The 21,859-nt window shown below is 43.4% G+C and overlaps 1 protein-coding gene across 1 annotated transcript in view; it reads left to right on the top strand.

Annotated features, from left to right (window-relative positions):
- The window catches only part of FRYL (FRY like transcription coactivator), a 655,466-nt gene that overhangs the window by 551,642 nt on the left and 81,965 nt on the right, over positions 1 to 21,859 (top strand). The window contains 2 exon segments of the mRNA XM_030191364.1: positions 10,034 to 10,234; positions 17,999 to 18,169. Of these exon segments, the coding sequence (XP_030047224.1) occupies positions 10,034 to 10,234; positions 17,999 to 18,169 (372 nt within the window).

Here is a 21,859-nt window from a genome sequence, read left to right as displayed (position 1 = left end):
TTCTAAAGTAAGCATTCTTATAAGACATGTCTAAACATCAGGAATATCTAGAATTATTTAGAATCTAACTATTTCCTTATAACAAAATCTACATATCAAGAACTTCTGAAATAGTATTTCAGCCTTTTAAACTTCAGCATGTCTGGCTTTGTTCATTCATAATAGTTTACAGCTGTGCCAGCTAGCATTGGCAATTCACAAGGGACAGAGTTGCATTTCTCACTGACCTTTCCTAACCTTAGCTCGGCAGCTAGACATTGAAATAATATGAAACATCTGGCATACCTTCACTTCAGTTGCAAAGTAAAAAGCTGATTTTGAAATAGGAATTCAAACACCACTTTTAAACCCCAGATTTTAACAGTTAATATCACTTCTTATATATATAATTTCTTTGTCCACTGCCTCATTCCCCCCTTTGAGACTAAAATCAGCTTATGCAGAGATAAGTCTCACATCTCAAACTCTGGAGACTATAGTGATCCTAACTAGGAATAGACTTGTGAATTACCATTACCCTACTTGTTAAGGTCCGACGGCATACTGCCGAAGCACATGAGGCCAAGAAACAAAACAAAAACCCTGCTAAAACTAAGACTATTAGGGAAATAAACAAGGGACGTATCCAGGAGGTCAATGACCACCACCAGGAGGTAAGGTCTAATCCTCCTCGGTAATCCTCCACATTAAGGCTAGCCAACTGTAGGACTTTATCCATGGCATGCCTAACTACATGCGTCCTATTTATGACAATAGTACAGCACTCTGAAGAATTTAACACTGTGCAGAGACCACCCTGGGCTGCAAAGAGATAGTCAAGGCCCATACGGTTATATCTAGAAACTATACTTAATTCATTAATTTGATCCTGCAATGCATTGACTACCACGTTCAGCTCATGAACTAAAACATGGAGTAGGGATTGAAGTCTCCGGGTAGCCATACCTAATTCAGTAATACCCGCTACCGGGCCTCCAATTGGAATCCAGGCCGTGGCAGAAAGGGCTACAAGTCTCTTTTTAGTCAGAGGATAAGTAGAATTAATATACTGGAGGGCTAATTCAATCGCCTCATCCTCTATGGCAACGGAGGAAGGTAAGGACAAAGCCTCTCGCTTAGAGCGGTGCGGGGATAGCGGCTTAAGAGGAATAACTTTAGGAAAATAATTCAAGGTTACCAATACACAAAAATCATATGTAGGGGGAAGAATCATGTGGAGGACATTATCACAGAGCCAGTAATGACCAAGGAGAGGGTGAGGAAAGTTCCCAATAAATGTTGGCTCAGGCTGGACAGGGTACTTAGGGTGCCCATAATGCGAGCCCCTATCCCAGGGGGAACGAAGACGAAATGGAGACTTTGCACACCATAGGCGCCAATCCCCAATTGTGACAGGCTGCTCATTTGTTAGTAACTCTTCATACCCCGGGGACTTATGAAAGTAGAAAATAAGCTTGGACACTATAGTCTTCTCAGTGGTACGCTTAGGAGCCAGATAATCACCTGGGTCATAATCTACAGGTATGGTAGCAGGGCACATAGGAGTACCTGGAGAAACTACCCACACAGATTCTCCTTTTTCTGGAAGAACATTAGTATAGTTACAGGGAATGGGAAGAACAGTTGAGATGCTTCTTGTTAAACAAAACACTCCAGAGGCTGGATAGGGAGACGTAAAAACTGGCCTTAGAGAAGATTCAGAGGGGGAAGTAGCATTATAAAAGGACCACCAAGTATAATCCTGGCTCCAAGGACCTGAACTCGAAAAGTAGGGAGGTATAAGAGCTGGGAGTTGCACAGGAACAGGAACAGCTGGGACATCTGTAGTATAAGGAGAAAATCGGGAACACACAATACAAGGGGAAGTAATCTTTGCCTGGCTAATTAGTTCCTGGACTGAGTGTAACCAAAGGTTGGAGCGAGTTGGGATATTAGGAACAAGGAGGCAAGGAGTAGAAAACAACAAAAGCATCCAAACTACTAACATTTTCTTTCTTCTTAATCTAAAACAAATACAGCAAACTAATTAAGCAATAATATTTCAACAGTCTGTGCTAATCACAGATTACTCTCATATAATGTTCTCAGTCTTTGAGTTCTTATACCAGTTGGGATAGACCCTCAACTGATAAGGATCAAGCTTTCAAATTCCAAGAAAGCCAGAATCTGGACAGAAAGAGTCTCAGTATGAAGCCGAAGTTCAGCCGCTCCTGCAGTATGCAGTTGACCCTTCTTTTCAGCTAGTAGATTCTTTGGTTCGGGTCAAGCGCAACTTCAATGGCTCCGCTGGATCACTTTCTGCTCTCCACTGTTTAGGCTCCGTCTGATCCGTGCTGGGCTCAGTCTGGTCAGCAGACTTAATTCGAGACCAATGGACCCATGGAGTTATCCCTGCGACCTTCACAGCTGCAGGGGTAGAAAGCAAAACAGTAAAAGGTCCTTTCCATCGGGGCCCCAGAGGCTGGAGCTTCCAGTCTTTCACCCAAACTCTATCCCCTGGCAGGAAGGAATGTACCTGAGCCTGGAAGGGGACAGGGTTTATTTCTCTCACATAAGACTGAAGCTCAGAAATTATCTTACCCAAGAGGGCTACCTGTTCCTGCACCTGGGCAGACCCTAAAATCCCTATGTCTCCCTTGATTCCCTGTAAAATGGCTGGGGGCTTCCCATACACAATTTCAAAGGGAGAGAGGGCTGTTCCTTTAGTTGGGGTGCATCGGAGGCGGAAGAGGGCTAGTGGCAATGCCTGTGGCCATTTCAATTGGGTTTCCTGACAAATCTTTGCTAGGCTATTTTTCAAGGTTCTGTTTGCTCGCTCAACCTGCCCTGAACTCTGGGGACGATAGGCACAATGCAATTTCCAGGTAATGCGCAATGCGCGGGACAGGGCCTGAAGTGTAGCTTCAACAAAGGCGGGACCATTATCTGAACCTATGGCAAGGGGCAGTCCATACCTGGGGATGACATCCCTAAGGAGAGCTCGAGCTACTTCTGTGGCTTTCTCAGTGACTGTAGGATATGCTTCCACCCACCCAGAAAAGGTACAGACCATGACTAAGAGGTATCGGAACCTACCACTCCTGGGCATTTCTGTGAAGTCTATAACTAGGGACTCAAAGGGTGTTAGACCTCTAGACTGAACTCCTGGTGGAATACGGGGTCCCTGACGGGCATTATTCTGGGCACAGAGAGTACATCGGGCAGAGGCAGTGGCAACCAGACTATCCAATCCTTCCAGCACCACTACTCGATTGAGTAGGCGGGCTAGTGCTGTTTTCCCTAAGTGTGATAGGTCATGAGCTTGAGACACTACAGGCCAAGCTAGGTGGCGTGGCACCAGAACTCTGGTATCAGGGAGATGTAACCAGCCATCAGGTCTCCTTACTGCACCTTCTTCTTGAGCCCATTTCTCTTCCATTTGGGTATACATAGGTGTCCATTCTTGCAATCGGATTTGGAACAGGGGGGTCACAGTACTTGCTGGGGGTCCTCGAGCAGCTTCCTTGGCCACCCGATCAGCATGGCGATTCCCTCGGGCCACTGGAGTATCTATCCTTTGGTGTCCCCTGCAATGAATGACAGCTACCTTCTTAGGGGCCCACACAGCCTCTAGCAGCTGAAGTATTTCGGGTCCATACTTAACAGGTTGGCCTGCAGCATTTATGAGTCCCTTTTCCTTATACAAAGCTCCATGAGCATGTAGAGTTGTGAAGGCATACTTGGAATCAGTATAAATGTTAGTCACCAGTCCTGCTGCTAGCTCCAGAGCTCGTATGAGGGCCACAAGTTCTGCTTTCTGGGCTGAAGTTCCTTGGGGCAGGGCTCTTGCTTCTATCACCTTGTCCTCTGTCACCACAGCATAGCCTGCCAATCGCTTGGAGTTCTCCACATAACTGCTTCCATCTGTGAAATAAATTACATCTGGGTCCCTCCATGGAACATCTTTAAGATCTGGTCGACTGGAGTACACTTCATCCATGGTTTGGATACAGTCATGATCCGGTGGTCCCTCAGATGCTGGCAAAAGAGTGGCGGGATTGAATGTAGCCACTGTTTCCAGGTGTATCCGTGGATTCTCACACAAGCTAGCTTGGTACTTAACCATGCGGTTATTTGTAAACCAGTGGTTGCCCTTATACTCCATGAGGGTGAGAACTGCATGGGGGACTTTAACAACCAGTTCTTGCCCCAAGGTCAACTTATCAGCTTCCTGGACCAGTAAGGCTGTTGCTGCAATGGCCCTCATGCAGGCTGGCCATCCTTTAGCCACTCCATCCAGCTGTTTAGACAGGTATGCAACAGGCCTCTGCCAGGATCCCATCATCTGGGTCAGCACACCCAGAGCAACCCCCTGTCGCTCGTGGACATACAATGAGAAAGGTTTCTCCACATCAGGAAGGCCTAACGCAGGGGCTTGGAGTAGGGCTTTCTTTATGGCAATGAAGGATTGTTGAGCAGTAGGTCCCCATTCAAATGGTTCCTTTTCACCCCCCTTTGTGGCTTGGTAAAGGGGTTTCGCCATCAATGCAAAATTTGGAATCCAAATTCTGCAGAATCCGGCTGCTCCCAGAAATTCCCTAACTTCTCTTCTGGACTTGGGTTGGGGGATTGCAGCTACCGCTTGCTTCCTACTAGCATCCAGTCTCCGACTTCCCTGGGAAATGCAAAAGCCCAGATACTTCACTTCTGACTGACAAAGTTGGGCCTTTGAGCGTGAGACCTTATAGCCTGCATCCAAGAGTAGCTCCAGCAATTCTCTGGTAGCCTCAAAACACTCTTCCTGGGTCACTGCTGCAATCAGGAGGTCATCTACATACTGGAGTAAAACTCGCCTGGAAGGCTCAGATTTAAAAGTCTTAAGGTCTTGCCCTAGGGCTGTCCCAAAAATAGTGGGGGAATTCTTGAACCCCTGTGGCAGGCGGGTCCATGTATACTGAAGCTTCCTTCCTGTTACTGGGTTTTCCCATTGAAAGGCAAAAAGCAATTGACTGGCGGGGGCCACCCGAATACAAAAGAAGGCATCTTTTAGGTCTAGTGTCGTGAAATGGGTAGCTCCAGAAGGTATCAATCCTAGCAGGACATATGGATTAGGCACTACAGGATGTAATGAAATAGTGGATTTGTTGACCACTCGTAAGTCTTGGACTGGCCGGTAGTCCTCAGTCCCTGGCTTCTGAACTGGCAATAGTGGCGTATTCCATGGAGACTGGCAAGGACGAATAATTCCATGGGATAACAGACGATTCAAATGTGCTTGAATCCCTTCCAGAGCCTTTCTGGGAATTGGGTATTGGCGAAGATGGATTGGCCGGGCACTTGGAAGTAAGTCTACATGTACAGGAGGAATATTTCGGGCCAACCCTGGGGGATTATCTTCTGCCCATACCCCACTGACCTGAAAGCTGTCTGCCAGGGGTAGGTCAACTTGGCCATGCGACTGATGCAGCCGCCATTCTTCTTCAAGAGGGCAACAGAAACTCAATATACCCTTAGGGCTGGATGTCGGGGGCCGAAAGGAGACTGAAGTCTGGCCATCAGAGTCAAAGGAAATTTGGGCCCTAAGCTTGGACAGCAGGTCTCGACCTAACAAAGGGATTGGACAGTCTGGCATATACAAGAATTCATGAGTGACTATGTGTGAGCCTAATTGGCATCTACGGGTTGTCAGAAAGGGCCTCCGGTTCTGCACCCCCGTGGCTCCCACCACTCGGACAGTTTTTCCAGACACAGGCGCTAATCGCTCCGTCACAACAGAATGTTCAGCTCCTGTATCAATCATGAATGGAATTGAGCGGCTCCCTATAGTTAACTTGACCATAGGTTCCTGGGAGCCCAGTTTGTAGGAACCCGGTCTGTCCTATTCGTCCCATTCTGCCATCTCGGCTATCCCGATGATGTCAGATTCAGGAGGCTCATATCTTCCCTCTCGAACTCGGCCTCGGCTTCCTCGATCTCCTGGTCCCCTTCTCAGTCCCTGGCGCCTCTGGGGGCATTCATCTTTCCAGTGCCCTCTTTCCTTACAATAGGCACACTGGTCCCTCTCCAATCTTGGTCTGGGATTCTCCCCCCTTGGCCGGGATTGATTGAAGGAATCTCGGGGCCTGGCTGGTGGTCCGGGGTCCCACTTTGGCTTCCCATTAGCTAGAGGTCGACCTCGGTTAAGGGTGGAATTAGTAATGGCTGCCGCTAAAAGGTCGGCCTTCTTCTGCATCTTCCGGTCAGCCTCTCGGCGCACCTCCTGATCTCTATTAATGAAAACCTTGGTTGCGATCTCAATTAGCTGGGTGGTATTCATCCCTGCGAATCCCTCCTGACGCTGCAACTTCTTCCGGATATCTGGCATACTCTGGGCCACCAATGCGCTATTCACCATTCTCTGGTTTTCTTGGGCTTCAGGGTCAAATGGGGTGTATGTTCTGTAGGCTTCAATTAGTCGCTCTAGAAAGGCCCCAGGGGATTCAGTTGCCCCTTGGAGAATTTCAGAGACCTTTGCCAGATTAATGGGCCTCTTTATGCCTTTCCTCATACCTTCCAGTAAGTCCCGGCAATAGCCAGACAACAGTTCATAGTGCTGCCCATCATTTGGATCCCAAGCTGGAGCTGCGCGAGGAAACCGAGCTCTAACCCATCCCTCTGGATCCTGTGTCCCGTCGGGAACACGCTCTCGCGTGATGGCCTCAGCATTTTGCAAAATCTTCCGCCTCTCCTCAGTTGTGAAGAGGGTCAGGAGAAGTTGTTGACAATCAGTCCAGGTTGGGTTATGGGTGGCCATAATGCTAGTCACTAGGTCCACCACTGCCTGAGGCTTTTCAGTATAAGAGGGGTAATGCGTCTTCCAATTCAGGAGATCAGTGGTTGTGAAGGGTACATACTGATAGGCCTGTGCCTGTATAACCTGACCCTGATTATTAGGATCCGGTCGAGTGGTAGTTACCTGACGAAGTGGCAGAACTCTCGAGGAGGTGGGAATGGAACCTGAGGTAGAGCTAGGAGCTACCCTCCTATCATGCTCAAAGGTAATTGCAGCGGGTCTAACCCATTCAGTGGAGGTAGGTTGAAATCCTGAGGGATGGGGAGGGGTACTCATAGACTGAGAGGTGGTCACAGGTGAGTCAGTCCATTGAAAGGGATGCCGGGCCCCTAATGAGTGGGTAGGGGTACTAGAGGGAGAGGCTGGGCTGTCAGGAGTTGAGGAGTCAGGGAGTGGAGCCCAAAGTGGGTCTACAGAGGTTAACAGGGGAGGATGTGGCACAGAAGGGTAGAGGCCAGGTGAAAAGTCCAACCTAGGGTGTGGCAGGTTTGGCACAGGAGGGGAAGAACTATCCGGAGAAGCCTGTGCTGGAGAGGCTTGGGCTGGGCGGCGTGGATCTCTGGGGGTGGCACGGAACCCCAACAATGGGCCATAAGGTGGTGGCTCAAGGTCTGAGGGGTCATCAGAGAGTATGGGTTTCTCAGACAGGGTAGGGGCGGAAGCCACCGATTGGGTGGTAAGCTTCCTGGGGCTCTTTCCCTCTTCTAGTTTAGATTTTCTAATCTTTCTTTGAACACGACCTAACATGAATTTTACTGGGGATCCCATATAAGTTTTCAACCACGAGGGAGGGTCAGTCACAAGGCTGTCCCAGGAATCTATATAAGGGAGTTGTTCAGAATATTCTGGTTCTCCTACAACTATGCTGTATACCTTCCGGATTACTTCAATATCTAAGCTGCCACTAGGGGGCCACCCCACTCCCATAGATGGCCACTCAACTTCACACAAGGTTCTTAAAGTACTTGAGCTTAAAGTCTGTCCATAGTCATTAATTAAAAAACCTTTTTTAAAATTTCTAAGCATACAATCTAGGGGGGTAACAATTTGTCTAGATGATGTCCCACCCATAATGCTTACAGTTACAACACACAAAAAGGGGGGGAATTTTTGAAAGTGCAGTAAGGGGTCCGCACTCTCGAGACACTAGGTAGACAGACAGCAATCGCTTCCTTCCGTTGCTGACCAATTGAACTCGCGTTAATTGGAAATGCAGCTATAAGAAGTCCGCACTCATTTAATCATTCACTCATCACACATTCCATACAGAAAATCCCACCCAACAATTTCAGATTTCTCAGATACAGATAAGCTCAAGCGTTTTCGCTTCTAGTCCCCGCGACTAGAAGGTACTAGGGCCTTCGCTGAGAATTGATCAGATTCTCCTTCCCTCCTTCTTGAGGGGCTGGTTTACAACTTCCTAGCTAGGATTACAATACAGAATACAAAATACATACCCGGCGAATGTTCTCCAGTCAGTTAGGTGCTGGGATTAATGCAGGATTCAGGATCCCACTGCTGCCACCAAGAATTGTTGCAGGAATTGAGATAGGAATTTGTGATACTTCAGGAGTCAGACAGCACACACCAGTATGAGAGAGAAATCTTCTTTATTTGCCAGCAAACAAAGCAAGACATCAGTTCTAGCTCTCTTCTCTTTCTCTCAGCTCTTTGTGTCTTTCTCTCAGCTCTCTGTGTCTTTGTCTCAGCTGCTTCTCTTCTTATGCTGTCTTCTCCTTCTTCTGTCTGTTCCTTCTGTCCTTCTCTTTCTTCTGAGCTCCTTCTGTCCTTCTCTTTCTTCTGAGCTCCTTCTGACGTAAACTGCTTCTGCTCCCACTTAAATAGGGTCCTAAGCCCTCCTCCTAGCCTAGCCCCCTTTACTCCCAATTGGTTAAGAAACTGATTGGCTACCTTGCCTCAACCAATCATTACTTTTGAAATATCAGTTACATAGGTTCCAGACATCCTAAACTGACCTGTGACCTGGGGCCCCTCAAGCCAGACATTTGGGCTCCAGTCTCTTACATGTTATTATGATTGATTTCTCATATTCCTAGTACTAACTGCTAACTAAACTCTGGCATTCATTAAAGAGGTCAAAAGCCAATCTTAATTAATAGCATACATATCAGGTTATTACTTCCAAGACCATTCCTGCATTTTACCTATAATTAATCAAGGAGAAGAGAGCTGACTAGTTCTGACCTTTTTCACCTCTCAGCTCCATACACAGAACTAGCTAAGACCACAGAAAACTCAAAACACATGTTGGGCTCTTCACAGCAGACAAAGAGTAATACAGAATTTAGAAAGACATTCTACACAGAATTATTAATTTACACAGAATACAACATTTTCTAAAGTAAGCATTCTTATAAGACATGTCTAAACATCAGGAATATCTAGAATTATTTAGAATCTAACTATTTCCTTATAACAAAATCTACATATCAAGAACTTCTGAAATAGTATTTCAGCCTTTTAAACTTCAGCATGTCTGGCTTTGTTCATTCATAATAGTTTACAGCTGTGCCAGCTAGCATTGGCAATTCACAAGGGACAGAGTTGCATTTCTCACTGACCTTTCCTAACCTTAGCTCGGCAGCTAGACATTGAAATAATATGAAACATCTGGCATACCTTCACTTCAGTTGCAAAGTAAAAAGCTGATTTTGAAATAGGAATTCAAACACCACTTTTAAACCCCAGATTTTAACAGTTAATATCACTTCTTATATATATAATTTCTTTGTCCACTGCCTCAGTAGTACTATTGAGTATCTCCTGGAAAAAGCTTTGATTGAGGATAGTTTTCAAATACACTGCATAGACAAATAGCAATTTAGTCAGATAATTGAACTCTCTGAAAATTGCTGCCCTCAAAACAGCTAAAAAATATAAATTGGGTTCACTGTATTCTTTTGCCACAGTATTAAAAGGAATTCCCTTTATGCACATTCAGGTCAGGGATGGCCTTTTCAAAAGTAAGAAAGCTATTTGACTGTCCATCCAAGCAGATGCAAAGTTTAGGGGCCTTTGTGGCCTGCATAATTTATGGTAGGTCATTGCAAAGAAAAACTTCATTTTTCATTTTGAAAATTAGCTACAAAGTATGTACGGGTAATATACCTGCATACTTTGCAACAATGCAGGCTACACAAAATTGTCCCCATATTTGTACAGGTTCTATATTGTATTAAGTAATATTGTTTTACTTTTCAGGGTGAAAGTATGGACAATTTTAACTGGGGAGTACGCAGGCGCTCATTGGACAGTATTGACAAAGGAGACACCCCATCTCTCCAAGAATATCCATATTCTGGTAGCACACCCAGTCTAAATTTAACCAATCCAGACGATACAGATGAATCTTCAGAAGAGGAAGCACTGACAGCCAGTCAAATACTGTCTCAGTCGCACATAGTAAGTCACTGGAAACCGAATTTTGTATGATTGCTGTGCCTGTGTGATAAATTACACATTATTCATTAGTAATTAATGTGATTAAAACAAGGTTGCTATCCCTGGATCTTAATAGCAAACAGGTTTAAACTTTGTTGTTGACAATCCATATTCATGAAATGTATATGCATACAATTGAACTAAGGGAGTTGTGGTAATGTGAGTGATGGTTGGCTTGGAGCCAGGACAAACTGGAGCCATACAACAGGTGCAAATAAAGGAAAATACAGTTCATTATACATATAGGGATCCTGTTCCATTTATTTATTTATTTGTTGCATTTGTATCCCACATTTTCCCACCTATTTGCAGGCTCAATGTGGCTTACAATATTCCGCCCTGGCTATTGCCATGGCTGAGTAGAGATACAATTAATAATAACACAAGAATATGAGTAACATAGTGTTCTGGTATGGAGAGGTAGATCTGGGAGTCATTAGCATAAAGGTGATACTGAAAACCATGGGATAAGATCAGAGCACCAAGGGAAGAAGTATAGGCCATGGCGTACGTTACTGTCTGTCAGCACAGGAGTGCACTTGTCTCTAGTCTGATTCCCCAGAGTTACCAATGTAATCTCTAGCAGTTATTTGGATCAAAATCCCCAAAGTGCAAGGTTCCAAGTTGAACTTGGCCTAGTCAGACTGTAGCAGTTCACACGTAGGTGATGGAGGCAAAAACAATTGGGCATCGCTGCTTCTCTCTGGGCCTCTTTAACCTCGCTGTGCCCTGGGCTTTTATACTTCCTGGACCATGCCCTCCTGGCTCCACCCCTCCTATGTCACTTCCTCCTTGGGCAGGACTATGGGTTTTAAGGTGGCTCTGACACTGAGGGAGTATCCATTAGGGATAGTGGCAGCATCCTATAGACTCCCTCACAGGAGCCTTTTACTAAAGTGTGTTAAGCATATGGAAATTAATTCTATAATAGGGCATTCACTTCAGTCACTGGTTCTGGCACATATTTCAAGCCTATTCTAGAAAGAAAAGTCAGTGCCTACTTTTCTTTATAGAATATAAGTGCAGATGGCTGAAAATGCTAGTACATTAAGGCTATATCAGCCTTACAGCTGGTGTAAATGCCTGCATCTAGATGTTGGCAGATACACGGAATTGTTAAATTCTATAATTTATGCACATGTTACCAGAGCAGAGAGTGAAATTCACTTAACGCCACCTCAGTAGGTAGCATTCAGTGCATCCATGTTATCTGCAGTGCACATAGATGGTAATTCTATAACTGAGTGCCACAGTTTAGGTACCTGGATGCTGAGTGCTAATTTTATAATGACATCTTGGTGCCAAAATTCAGTTAAGAATATTATTTAAATTGGCATCAGGAGTACAGCCCCGTTGATAGAATCCACAAAGACCAGACATCAACTGATTCTCACCCAAAGAAGGATTCATCTTTTTCTTCAATGCAAAAAACTCACAATGTCAAGTGTTAACCAGAGATAAGAAAGCATCAGCTTTGTGTACCCCATCAGAGCATGGCATTCAGAGAATCAAGGTAACCCCATACAGAGGACTGCTCATCTTTTTCAAAACTTGCAGAGTTGCAGTAGCCTCAGAATGAGATAGGCCTGGTGGATCTTGAGCAATCAGTGGTCAAGCCACTCAAAGTTGTGGCTTCCATAAGTCTGTATCACCAGGTCTACAGTCTTCTCTGTTCTTGTGGAAAATCATGCCATTCTGGCAAAGGAATTCTCTTCCAGATCATCCCAGTGCAAATTATCCTACTCAAAGATGAATCCAAACCTAGGCTGAGGAATCCATATAGATTGGTTTCACACTTAAGGTCTTTGGTATCTCCAAGAGAAACTCCATTAGATAAATTTCCTGAAGTTAAAGGCAGTATGAGACATTCTAAAGACTTTCAGAGGTCGGTTTGCCAACAAAATAATTTATCCAAACAGACACCAAAGTTGTCTTGCATTACATCAACAAGCAGAGAGGAGCAAGATCATTGCTGCTGTTTTAGGAAACTGTCTGACTGTGGAACTGAGACATCTCTCACAGAATGTCTCTAAAAGCCATCTGCTTAGCAGGAAAGGACAAAGTCCTGGCAAACAAAGGACACACAGGTGGTCTCTGGAGTCAAGTGTGACTCATGATCTTTCTTGAGTGGAGACACCTGTGATAGATCCATTGGTCTTTTCTCAGAAAGATACCTCTGTTCTGCTCTCAGGTAGGGTTGCACGGCAGGCTAGACTCATGTGGCTTCCTCTTTAAATTGGTAAAGGGCCTTCTGTATGCATATCTTCCAATCCCTCAATTAGCGGGATTGAAACTCGGACCATATCAGGGAGCCACAATTCTCATAGTCTCCTATTGGTAAGATAACTCATCTGGAACTTTCCATAAGAAGTGCCATCAAAGTGGGTTACTCCTCGACGCTAATCATTCAAGCTGAGGAAACACCATTACATCTGAACATTAGGTCTCTTGCCCTCACAACTTTGAATATTGAACAGGTAACTTTAGCTACTCTGAATCTGTTTGACCAGTGTGTTGCAGGTCATTCTGGCTTCTACGGTTATGCATTTAGACTAAAGAAACCCAAGAGAACAGTACAATATAGAGGGTGAAGTATTTCTGTGCACAAAAGAAGAACTGGACCTGAGGGTGATTGCACCTAAATGATCTTAAGGTGGCCAAAGAGATAGAAACGGCGACAGCAAAAGCCTGAAGGATACTTGGGTTACTTATGGAGTGGAATGGCCAGCAGGAAAAAGAAAGTGATATTGCCTCAGTATAAGTTTCTGGTGAGACCTTATTTGGAATACTGTGTGCAATTCTGGAGGCCGCACCTTCAAAAAATATATATGAATAGGATGAAGTCAGTCCATGGGATAACTACTAAATTAAAGATTTTTGTCACAAGAATCCAAAATGGAGGATTTGCATAAACATACACTGGTGTCCCTGAAGAAGAGCTTTGAAACAGACATTTCTGTAGGACGTGTTGAACCTTATAGCGAATAAGCAACTCATTTGCAGTTCAGATAAGTTGGCTCCTGTTGGGTTCTTTATTCCGGTGTTTATCTTTCAAGCCGAAGAAGGTTTTGCAGACAAGTCAAGACTTTGCTCAAGTTTTTCAAAAAAGAAAATTGTTTAAATCAGTTTTCCTCAAGATGAATTCTGGGGACACAGTATGTGTAGGGAGAACTTATTAATTGGTAATTGATCTTTCACCATTAGGGGTTTGGCATTCACTGTGTAAAAACTGCACAGAGAGTTTAAATCGGATGGCATTCTATAATGTGTAGAGCTGTTCAGGTGAGCCGCTTTTTTGCGGTGTGACTCACTGAAATATTGCTCGGCTGTATGTACAGCCTATGCTGAATCCTCCTCTAACCTTCAAACAAATTTATTAATAGCAAGAGATTTTCTCAGGAAGTTCTCTGTGAGCATTCTCTTTTAACCCTTAGACATTCACTGTCTTATTTAGGGATTGACTTATTATTACTATAGTTTCCATTTTTGTCTCTCCCTTGGGATTTTTGTTAGTGATTATTGATTGACAAAGCATATGGGGGCAAACTTTAAATCTGGCTTTAAATGGAAGAGGTTTAGTACCTGATGTGGTGGAAGGGCCCTAAACCAGTGTTTCCCACAATGAAAATTAATAAGAGATATTTGCATGCACTGCCTCCACTGCATGCAGATCTCTCTCATGAATCTCATTGTGGATATCTTGAAAACCTGACTGGGTAGGGAGCCCCAGCACAGGTTTGGGAATCACTGCCCTAAACCCTTTTTTCTGTTTGACATAAAAACTGCCTGAATACCTTCTATAGCTGTCTTAAAGCCTACTCTATTAGGGCTTACCCTTAGTGCAATTGGTGCATATCACCACCATGTGGAAGGTAAAACTATCCGTGTGCATCCTCTAGTTGTTTGCTTTATGTAGAGCTTATCTAACCCAACCAATAAAACTCCATTTGAGCCACTAGATTCCTGTGATATGAAGTACCTGACCTGCACAGTTATTTGTTTGATAGTAATTTTGGTGCACAAAGTTAGTGAGCTCCAAGCTCTAGTGACTGATTGACCATATACAAAGTTATTGGGGTTTGTTTTTAACAACATGGTGGTTGTCTACACCCATCCAAATTTTCTCCCTAAAGTGGTGTTGGATTTCTACTTTAGTTGGTCATCCTGTTGTCATTGTCCCCTCAGCCACATGCCCACAAAGGCGATACTGCCTTGCACACACTAGATTACAAAATAGCCTTAGCCTTTTAATTGAAACAGACTAAAGCCCTAAGAAAATCCACCAGGCATTTTTTTCTTTTGATTTGAGTAAACCTGGAATTGCGATTGCCAAACACACTCTAATTGGCTAGCAGACGTCATCTCCTTCGTGTATGCCCAGGAAAGCTTGACACTTGAAGTTCATGTGAAGGCTCATAAATATCTGAGCTGTGGCTGCGTTATAGCCCTCTCGAAGTGTACCCCTATGGAGGAGAATCATAGGGCTTGTTTGGATGGTAACTCCTTACACGACAATAGTTTTTGTCAGTCAGTCCTCCAGCTTCTTCCCCTGTAGGCCCATTATCTTCATTTTTATTTTTGTTTATTTATTTTATTGCATTTGTATCCCACATTTTCCCACCTCTTTGCAGGCTCAATGTGCTTACGATACATCATGAATAGTGGAAATATATAAGAAAATAAACATTTAGTATTACATAAGAATCTTGGGTAGCATGATAATGATAAAGCATGATAGTGGTTTAACAAGCAAATATCGTAAGGCAATACTGGATATATGTGTAGGAGTTCACATTTGTTGATCTTTGTGGTATGCCTTGTTAAAGAGATGGGTCTTCAGTAGTTTGCGGAAGTTAGTTCATAGATCATTTTTAAGTTGTGCGGCAGCGCGTTCCAGAATTGTGTGCTCAAGTAGGAGAAGGTTGACGCATGCGGTAGTTTGTATTTTAGACCTTTACAGTTGGGGAAGTGAAGATTGAGGAACGTGCGGGATGATTTTTTAGCATTCCTGGGTGGTAAGTCTGTCAGGTCTGACATGTAAGCTGGGGCATCTCCATGAATGATTTTGTGAACTAGGGTACATATTTTGAATGTGATGCGTTCTTTAAGTGGGAGCCAGTGTAGCTTTTCTCGTAGGGGTTTAGCACTTTCATATTTTGTTTTACCAAATATGAGTCTAGCTGCAGTGTTCTTGGCTGTCTGACGTTTCTTGATTATTTGCTCTTTGCAGCCAGCATAGAGTGTGTTGCAATAGTCTAGATGGCTGAGTAGCATTGATTGTACCAGGTTACGGAAGACGGTCCTTGGGAAGAAAGGTCTTAGGGCCTTTGAAAAAAAGATTGTTGACACCAGAAATATCTTTGGTATTTGCATGTTGCATCGTATTTCTATAACTAGGGAATCCCATCTGTGAGGGTTTCTATTCTGCTTGTTCGCAGAGAAAACCAAACTACTTCACTGTAGTGAGTGTTCTTCATGGATAGCAGGATACAAGTCCTTAGATACCTACCCCTTTCCCTTAGGAATTGTCTTTTTCTCAAAGGGGTTGATATTCAGAGGCACTTATCTGGGAAGAGGCAGCTCTTACTTGGCACTAACCAAATAGTGCTGCTTAATATTTCCTCTGACTGCCTCAGCACTTTCTGGATAGTGCTGAGGTGGTCTGTGGTTGACAGTTGGCCCGAGCTGGAGGTTATCCAGTTAGTGGGAACATTCAGCGCAGCTATCCATACTACCTGGATAACATAGGACAGCAAAAAAAACTGGCTTATCTGGATAAGCTATCTGGATAGTGCCACCAGCTCACTGTATCTATGGGAATATCCTGAGAACCCCAACTGGCTAGGTGTGCCCCAAGGACTGGGTTGAAAACCTTTGTGCTAGAGTAATCTACGCTGGGGAAGCTTCTCCCTGTTGGCTCCCTCAGATGACATCTGTCATGTGTGAGGATTTGACTCCTGCTGTCCATAGAGTACACCCACTACATTTCAATAACACGACTGTGTGGGAAGATGCTGGGCATGCCAATGGTTAACAAAGAGGCTTTGCAGTTCCTGCACATTAATTTTAGTGACTAACATATGATAACTGCAAATTTTTACCTTTCGTAAAAGGGCCCCTAAGAATCAGATTAATTTACTTGTAACCCCTTAGAGATTTTTGCAGTTTTCTCAGCAACTGCTTTAAATTTCAACAAGAAATTTTACATACTTATTTAGTCATCATAGTTACTATTAAACAACATTTAATTATATTAAGATATGTTGATATTACTGACAGTTTAGCATTACTGCCTATAAATGTTTGCGTATTAGTTTGTTTATTTTTGCTTTCTTGTATCTCACTGTTATGCAAAAATAGGTTTCGGTTCAAAGTGGCTTACAATTTACATTTTGGTGAGATTACAATGGTGTTTTACAGTTAAGACGAGGAGAGGGTATCATTATCTTTCGTAGTTATTTATAAAATTTTTGAAAAGGTAGGTTTTCAGTTCTTTTCTGAACTGAAGAGAGTTTGTGATGCTGCTTGTGGTTTTTGGTAATGAGTTCCTCCACTTGGAACCTAGGTAGCTGAATCCTGCAGTGTAGATGGTCTTGTAGTTTATGTTTCTGCAGTTGGGTAGATGAAGAAGTGAGTAGCCTCTGGTTTCTGGGCTTGCATTTCTTGGGGAAAGATTAATCACGTTTAGCATATATTCAGGTGCCATTCCAAATAGTATTAGAAATATCCAAATAGTGTTAAAAATGTTTATGCTAAAATGCAGTAAAATGTCATCCAAACAATACAATTAAGAATCCCCCCCCCCCCCCCCCCCCCCGTTTACTAAGCTGCACGGCAGTGCCGACATAGCCCATTTAAAGTGAATGGGCTGTGTCAGCATTAGCGCATGGCAACCATTAGTGCGGCTTAGTAAACAAGGGGGAATGTGTCAGAATTTTGCAGTCACTGTGAATGCTCAAAGTGCCCACCCCCAGCTTTAACATAGGCCTTCAGTCGTTTTGGAAAGTTCTTAACAGCTGTGTCGATCAGTCCCTGTGGCATTGCTTCCTTGAGTTGTTGCAGCTTTGGGTGGAGCATGTGATAAGCCTCCAACATTGTTCCCCAGACAAAAGTCTATATTACTGTGACATCATAAACAGTAAGCTAGTATCCCCCTTTTTTCATTCAAATAATGATCGTCTTACAGTGCAAATATTTTTGAACGTGCAAAAATCGCTGGGTGGTCGGCATATAAACCCAGGAAGTATCAACATATAAAGCTGTAAACTTTTATATTGAAATTCCAAGTAGTTGCTGAGAAAACTGCAAAAAACTCTAGGGGGTTATTTTTTTTCCCCTCACCCTGTAAAGAGCTTTATGGATTTTATCAAGTTTTCAGTTGACTCTGATTAATTAGTTATACATTTTGCATCTCAACTCATAGAGAAAAGTATGTTTGTTTGTTTTTTTACAGTTTAGTTAAAATGTCAGTGTGTGTTGTGCATCTCCAATTGTTTGTTGCTGTATTTGAGGAAAAAGCTTTTCTGGTAGTAGCTTCCAATTTCTTTGTTTGTAACTCCCTAACCATTTTCTAGGGTATATTTTGGCCCTGTCAGGCAATTACAGGTGCATTATTGGCAAGCTGAGAATAAATCAGGAGCATGACAGTTGTTAGCTTTTGTCGTTAAATTGTTTTAAGATTTGTTTGCAGTGTTGTCATTATTGTCCTCTTTTTCCTTTTCCAAGCTACACAATGAGCCTGCCATAGACGAAGCATTATCAGAAGATGTCAATTCTTTTCTTCAGTGTCAAGATTCTACTAGCAGTGTGACAACAGAAGAGGTGTTACCAACCAGTGATGAAACCCCAAGTCTAGAAGTACCCCTTCCAGATAGTGCTAATGATCAGCTGCCTGAGGTGGGGAGAAATTTAGGCTGCTGCATGGCTGATTTGGGTTCTTTCTAGCACTGTTATTGCTTTTGCATCTCTTTCAAACAATAGTTATTTTGTCTGTCTTGCTAATTATCTGATTTGTGTTCAGTATTTCTAACCTGATTGGGCTTCTTAATGGAATCACAAATCTATAATGACCTTAAATTTAATTCCCACAGGTTACAAATATTCTTAAACGTGCTTTTAATGACTATATTTGTGGTGTTAAACAGGTTAAAATATGCAACATGGTTTTGGGGATATGGAGAGACTGATTCTATAGCAGTTTATTTTTTTTTAATGCTTCATTTTTTTTTTGCCTTTTATTTGGGTTCATATAATTGGGGCTATAATTTGGGATTAACACCTCAGGCCAGCTGTGTTAGCAATTGATTCATTCTGACCACCCCTTAAAATATTAAAAGGGATTAAGAGCTCTAGTTTTGTATAGTATTTTTGAAAAGCCTTGTATGGATCCAGATTGCAACTAATGGCTGACCAGAAATCTGTAAGTATTCTAGCATTTTTGGTTAATTTAAGACCGTTTTAATTGCTATCACATAGTTATTTTAAAATGTATACTAGTGGGCCTATCACAGTTTAAATGGCAATTATATCAGATTCTTATCTACTATGAGGTTTGGAAACATATTACATTTTGCTATCTTATCGCGATTAGCCCTTAAATATTTGTCTAAGTTTAGCTCTACTGAAATGGTACTCTTTTACAGACCTAAAATACTACTACTACTACTACTTAACATTTCTAAAGTGCTACTAGGGTTACGCAGCGCTGTACAATTTAACATAGAAGGACAGTCCCTGCTCAAAGAGCTTACAATCTAAAGGACACGTGAACAAGTCAGTCTGATAGGGGCAATCAAATTGGGGCAGTCTAGATTTCCTGAAAGAGTTAGGTGCCGAACGCAGCATTGAAGAGGTGGGCTTTAAGCAAAGACTTGAAGATGGGCAGGGAGGGGGCTTGGCGTAAGGGCTCGGGAAGGTTGTTCCAAGCATAGGGTGAGGCGAGGCAGAATGAGCAGAGCCTGGAGTTGGCGGTGGTGGAGAAGGGTAATGAGAGGAGGGATTTGTCCTATGAACGGAGGTTTCAGGCGGGAACGTAAGGGGAGATGAAGGTAGAGAGGTAGTGAGGGGCAGCAGATTGAGTGCATTTGTAGTTAAGAAGGAGAAGCTTGAACTGAATGTGGTATCTGATTGGAAGCCAGTGAAGTGACCTGAGGAGAGGGGTGATATGAGTATATCGGTTCTGGCGGAATATAAGACGTGCAGCAGAGTTCTGAACAGATTGAAGGGGGGATAGGTGGCTAAGTGGGAGGCCGGTGAGGAGTAAGTTGCAGTAGTCAAGGCGAGAGGTAATGAGAGCGTGGACGAGAGTTCGGGTGCTGTGTTCAGAGAGGAAAGGGCGAATTTGGCTGATGTTAAAGAGGAAGAAGCGACAGGTCTTGGCTATCTGCTGGATATGCGCAGAGAAGGAGAGGGAGGAGTCAAAGATGACTCCGAGGTTGCGGGCAGATGAGACGGGGAGGATGAGGGTGTTATCAACTGAGATAGAAAGTGGAGGAAGAGGAGAAGTTGGTTTTGGTGGAAAGACGATGAGCTCGGTCTTGGACATGTTCAGTTTCAGGTGGTGGTTGGACATCCAGGCAGCAATGTCAGATAAGCAGGCTAATACCTTTGCCTGGGTCTCCGCGGTGATGTCTGGTGTGGAGAGATACAGCTGGGTGTCATCAGCATAGAGATGATACTGGAAACCATGAGATGAGATCAGGGAGCCCAGGGAAGAGGTGTAGATTGAGAAGAGAAGGGGTCCAAGGACAGATCCCTGGGGAGATAACAGGATGGGGGTGGAGGAGGATCCATGAGAGTGAACTCTGAAGGTGCGGTGGGAGAGATAGGAGGAGAACCAGGAGAAGACAGAGCCCTGGAATCCAAATGAGGACAGTGTGGCAAGAAGTAAATCATGATTGACAGTGTCAAAAGCGGCGGATAGATCGAGGAGGATGAGGATGGGGTAGTGGCCTCTGGATTTGGCAAGGAACAGGTCATTACAGACTTTAGAGAGTGCTGTTTCTGTCGAGTGTAGAGGGCGAAAACCGGATTGAAGTGGATCGAGGATAGCATGAGAGGAGAGAAAATCAAGGCAGCGGCTGTGAACGGCACGCTCAAGTTTTTTGGAGAGGAAGGGTAGGAGGGAGATGGGGCGGTAGTTGGAGGGACAGGTGGCTTCAATTAGGTATGAAAAAAAGTGTTTTCCTGTATTTAAAAACAAAATTATAATGGCATTAATGTCTGTCTTTTCTCCTGATTATCAGCAGTAATATTGGCCATTTTGGAGGTGTGGTTGATCTGCTTCAAGGCAGCTTCCCTCCCAAGTGTTTGTTCTCTGTATCATTCTGCTGCAGTGATATACTCTTGATGGAGCAAGACCCTGCAGTTGTAATCCTTGCATAATGTGGTTTGTTGTTGGAATAGGAAATTGAGTTTAAAAAGAGTCCCATAAGCAGTTCAAAATTATTTAATGAACTCTCTTAAAGATAACCTCAGGGTGGAACTGTTAAGGCTTCCACTGTGTTTTTTTCAGAACTGATAAATTTTACAAAGAGAAAAAAAACTATAAGAAGATTTGATAGTGCCATGGATTTGGATTGGCAATATGTCTTTTCACCTTTAGGTTTCTGGTTATGTCTAGTCCAGATCAATAATAAGCAGATGTTGGTCCAAAGAGAAAGCCACTGTAGCATCTCAAAACTAGGGGCCCTGTTTACTAAGGTGTGCAATCATTTTTAATGCACACTAATGCCAGTGACTCTCATAGGAATATATGGGGGTGTCTACCGTTACATTAGCGCGGCTTAGTAAACAGGGCCCTAGGTAGTGGTATTCACAGTACAGTCTATAGAGGGTCAATGTCCACATCCCTCAAAATAATCATACACTTGCCTGATTGTTGATAGTCTCAATGTTGAAGTGACATGTGCAACTGAACCACTTTTCACCCATTTGAGATTACTTCTCCAAAAACTGAGTCGAATCAAGTAGAATAGTGAGGGTAAGCATACACTGTTACTGCCCATGTTACGCAGTTTCAATAAATTACTGGTGAGCTTTACTGTCAATATGATTCTTACTTTAGGCAGCAAAATTATATTTAGACAGTGCAAAGTGATTTCCCTAGGGAAGAGCAATCCAAACTAAGCTACATGATGCAAGGTTTCACATCAAGAGTCACCACTAAGAAAAAGAATCTAGGTCAGAGGTGGGCAACCTTTTTTTACATAGAGGGCCACATGAATGTCCGTACTATCCCTAGAGGGCTGCAACATTAATTAATTTCGGAACTGGAAATGAACAGATCTCCATAAACCACCTGTGATAAATAAGCAAAAAAATTAACTAAAATGACGGAAACAAACTGCTAGAGTGGCTATTATGAATATATTTGTAAAATACAGGATTTAAAATTGTTAAAACTCTGACATTTTCTGTGCATACTTCCCATGGTCTTGCAGGCTGCGTGTGGGTCACCCCTGATCAGGTGTCATCATTGGTGATATACTAAAATCCTCTGCTCGGTGTGCAGCTGCAACTAAGAAAGCAAATAGAATTTTAAGAATTATTAGGAGAGGGGAGGAGAATAAAACAGAATATTTTATG

Source organism: Microcaecilia unicolor, chromosome 2, assembly GCF_901765095.1.
Source record: "Microcaecilia unicolor chromosome 2, aMicUni1.1, whole genome shotgun sequence".
Taxonomy (NCBI): domain Eukaryota; kingdom Metazoa; phylum Chordata; class Amphibia; order Gymnophiona; family Siphonopidae; genus Microcaecilia; species Microcaecilia unicolor.
This window is presented reverse-complemented; position numbering and strand designations above follow the sequence as displayed.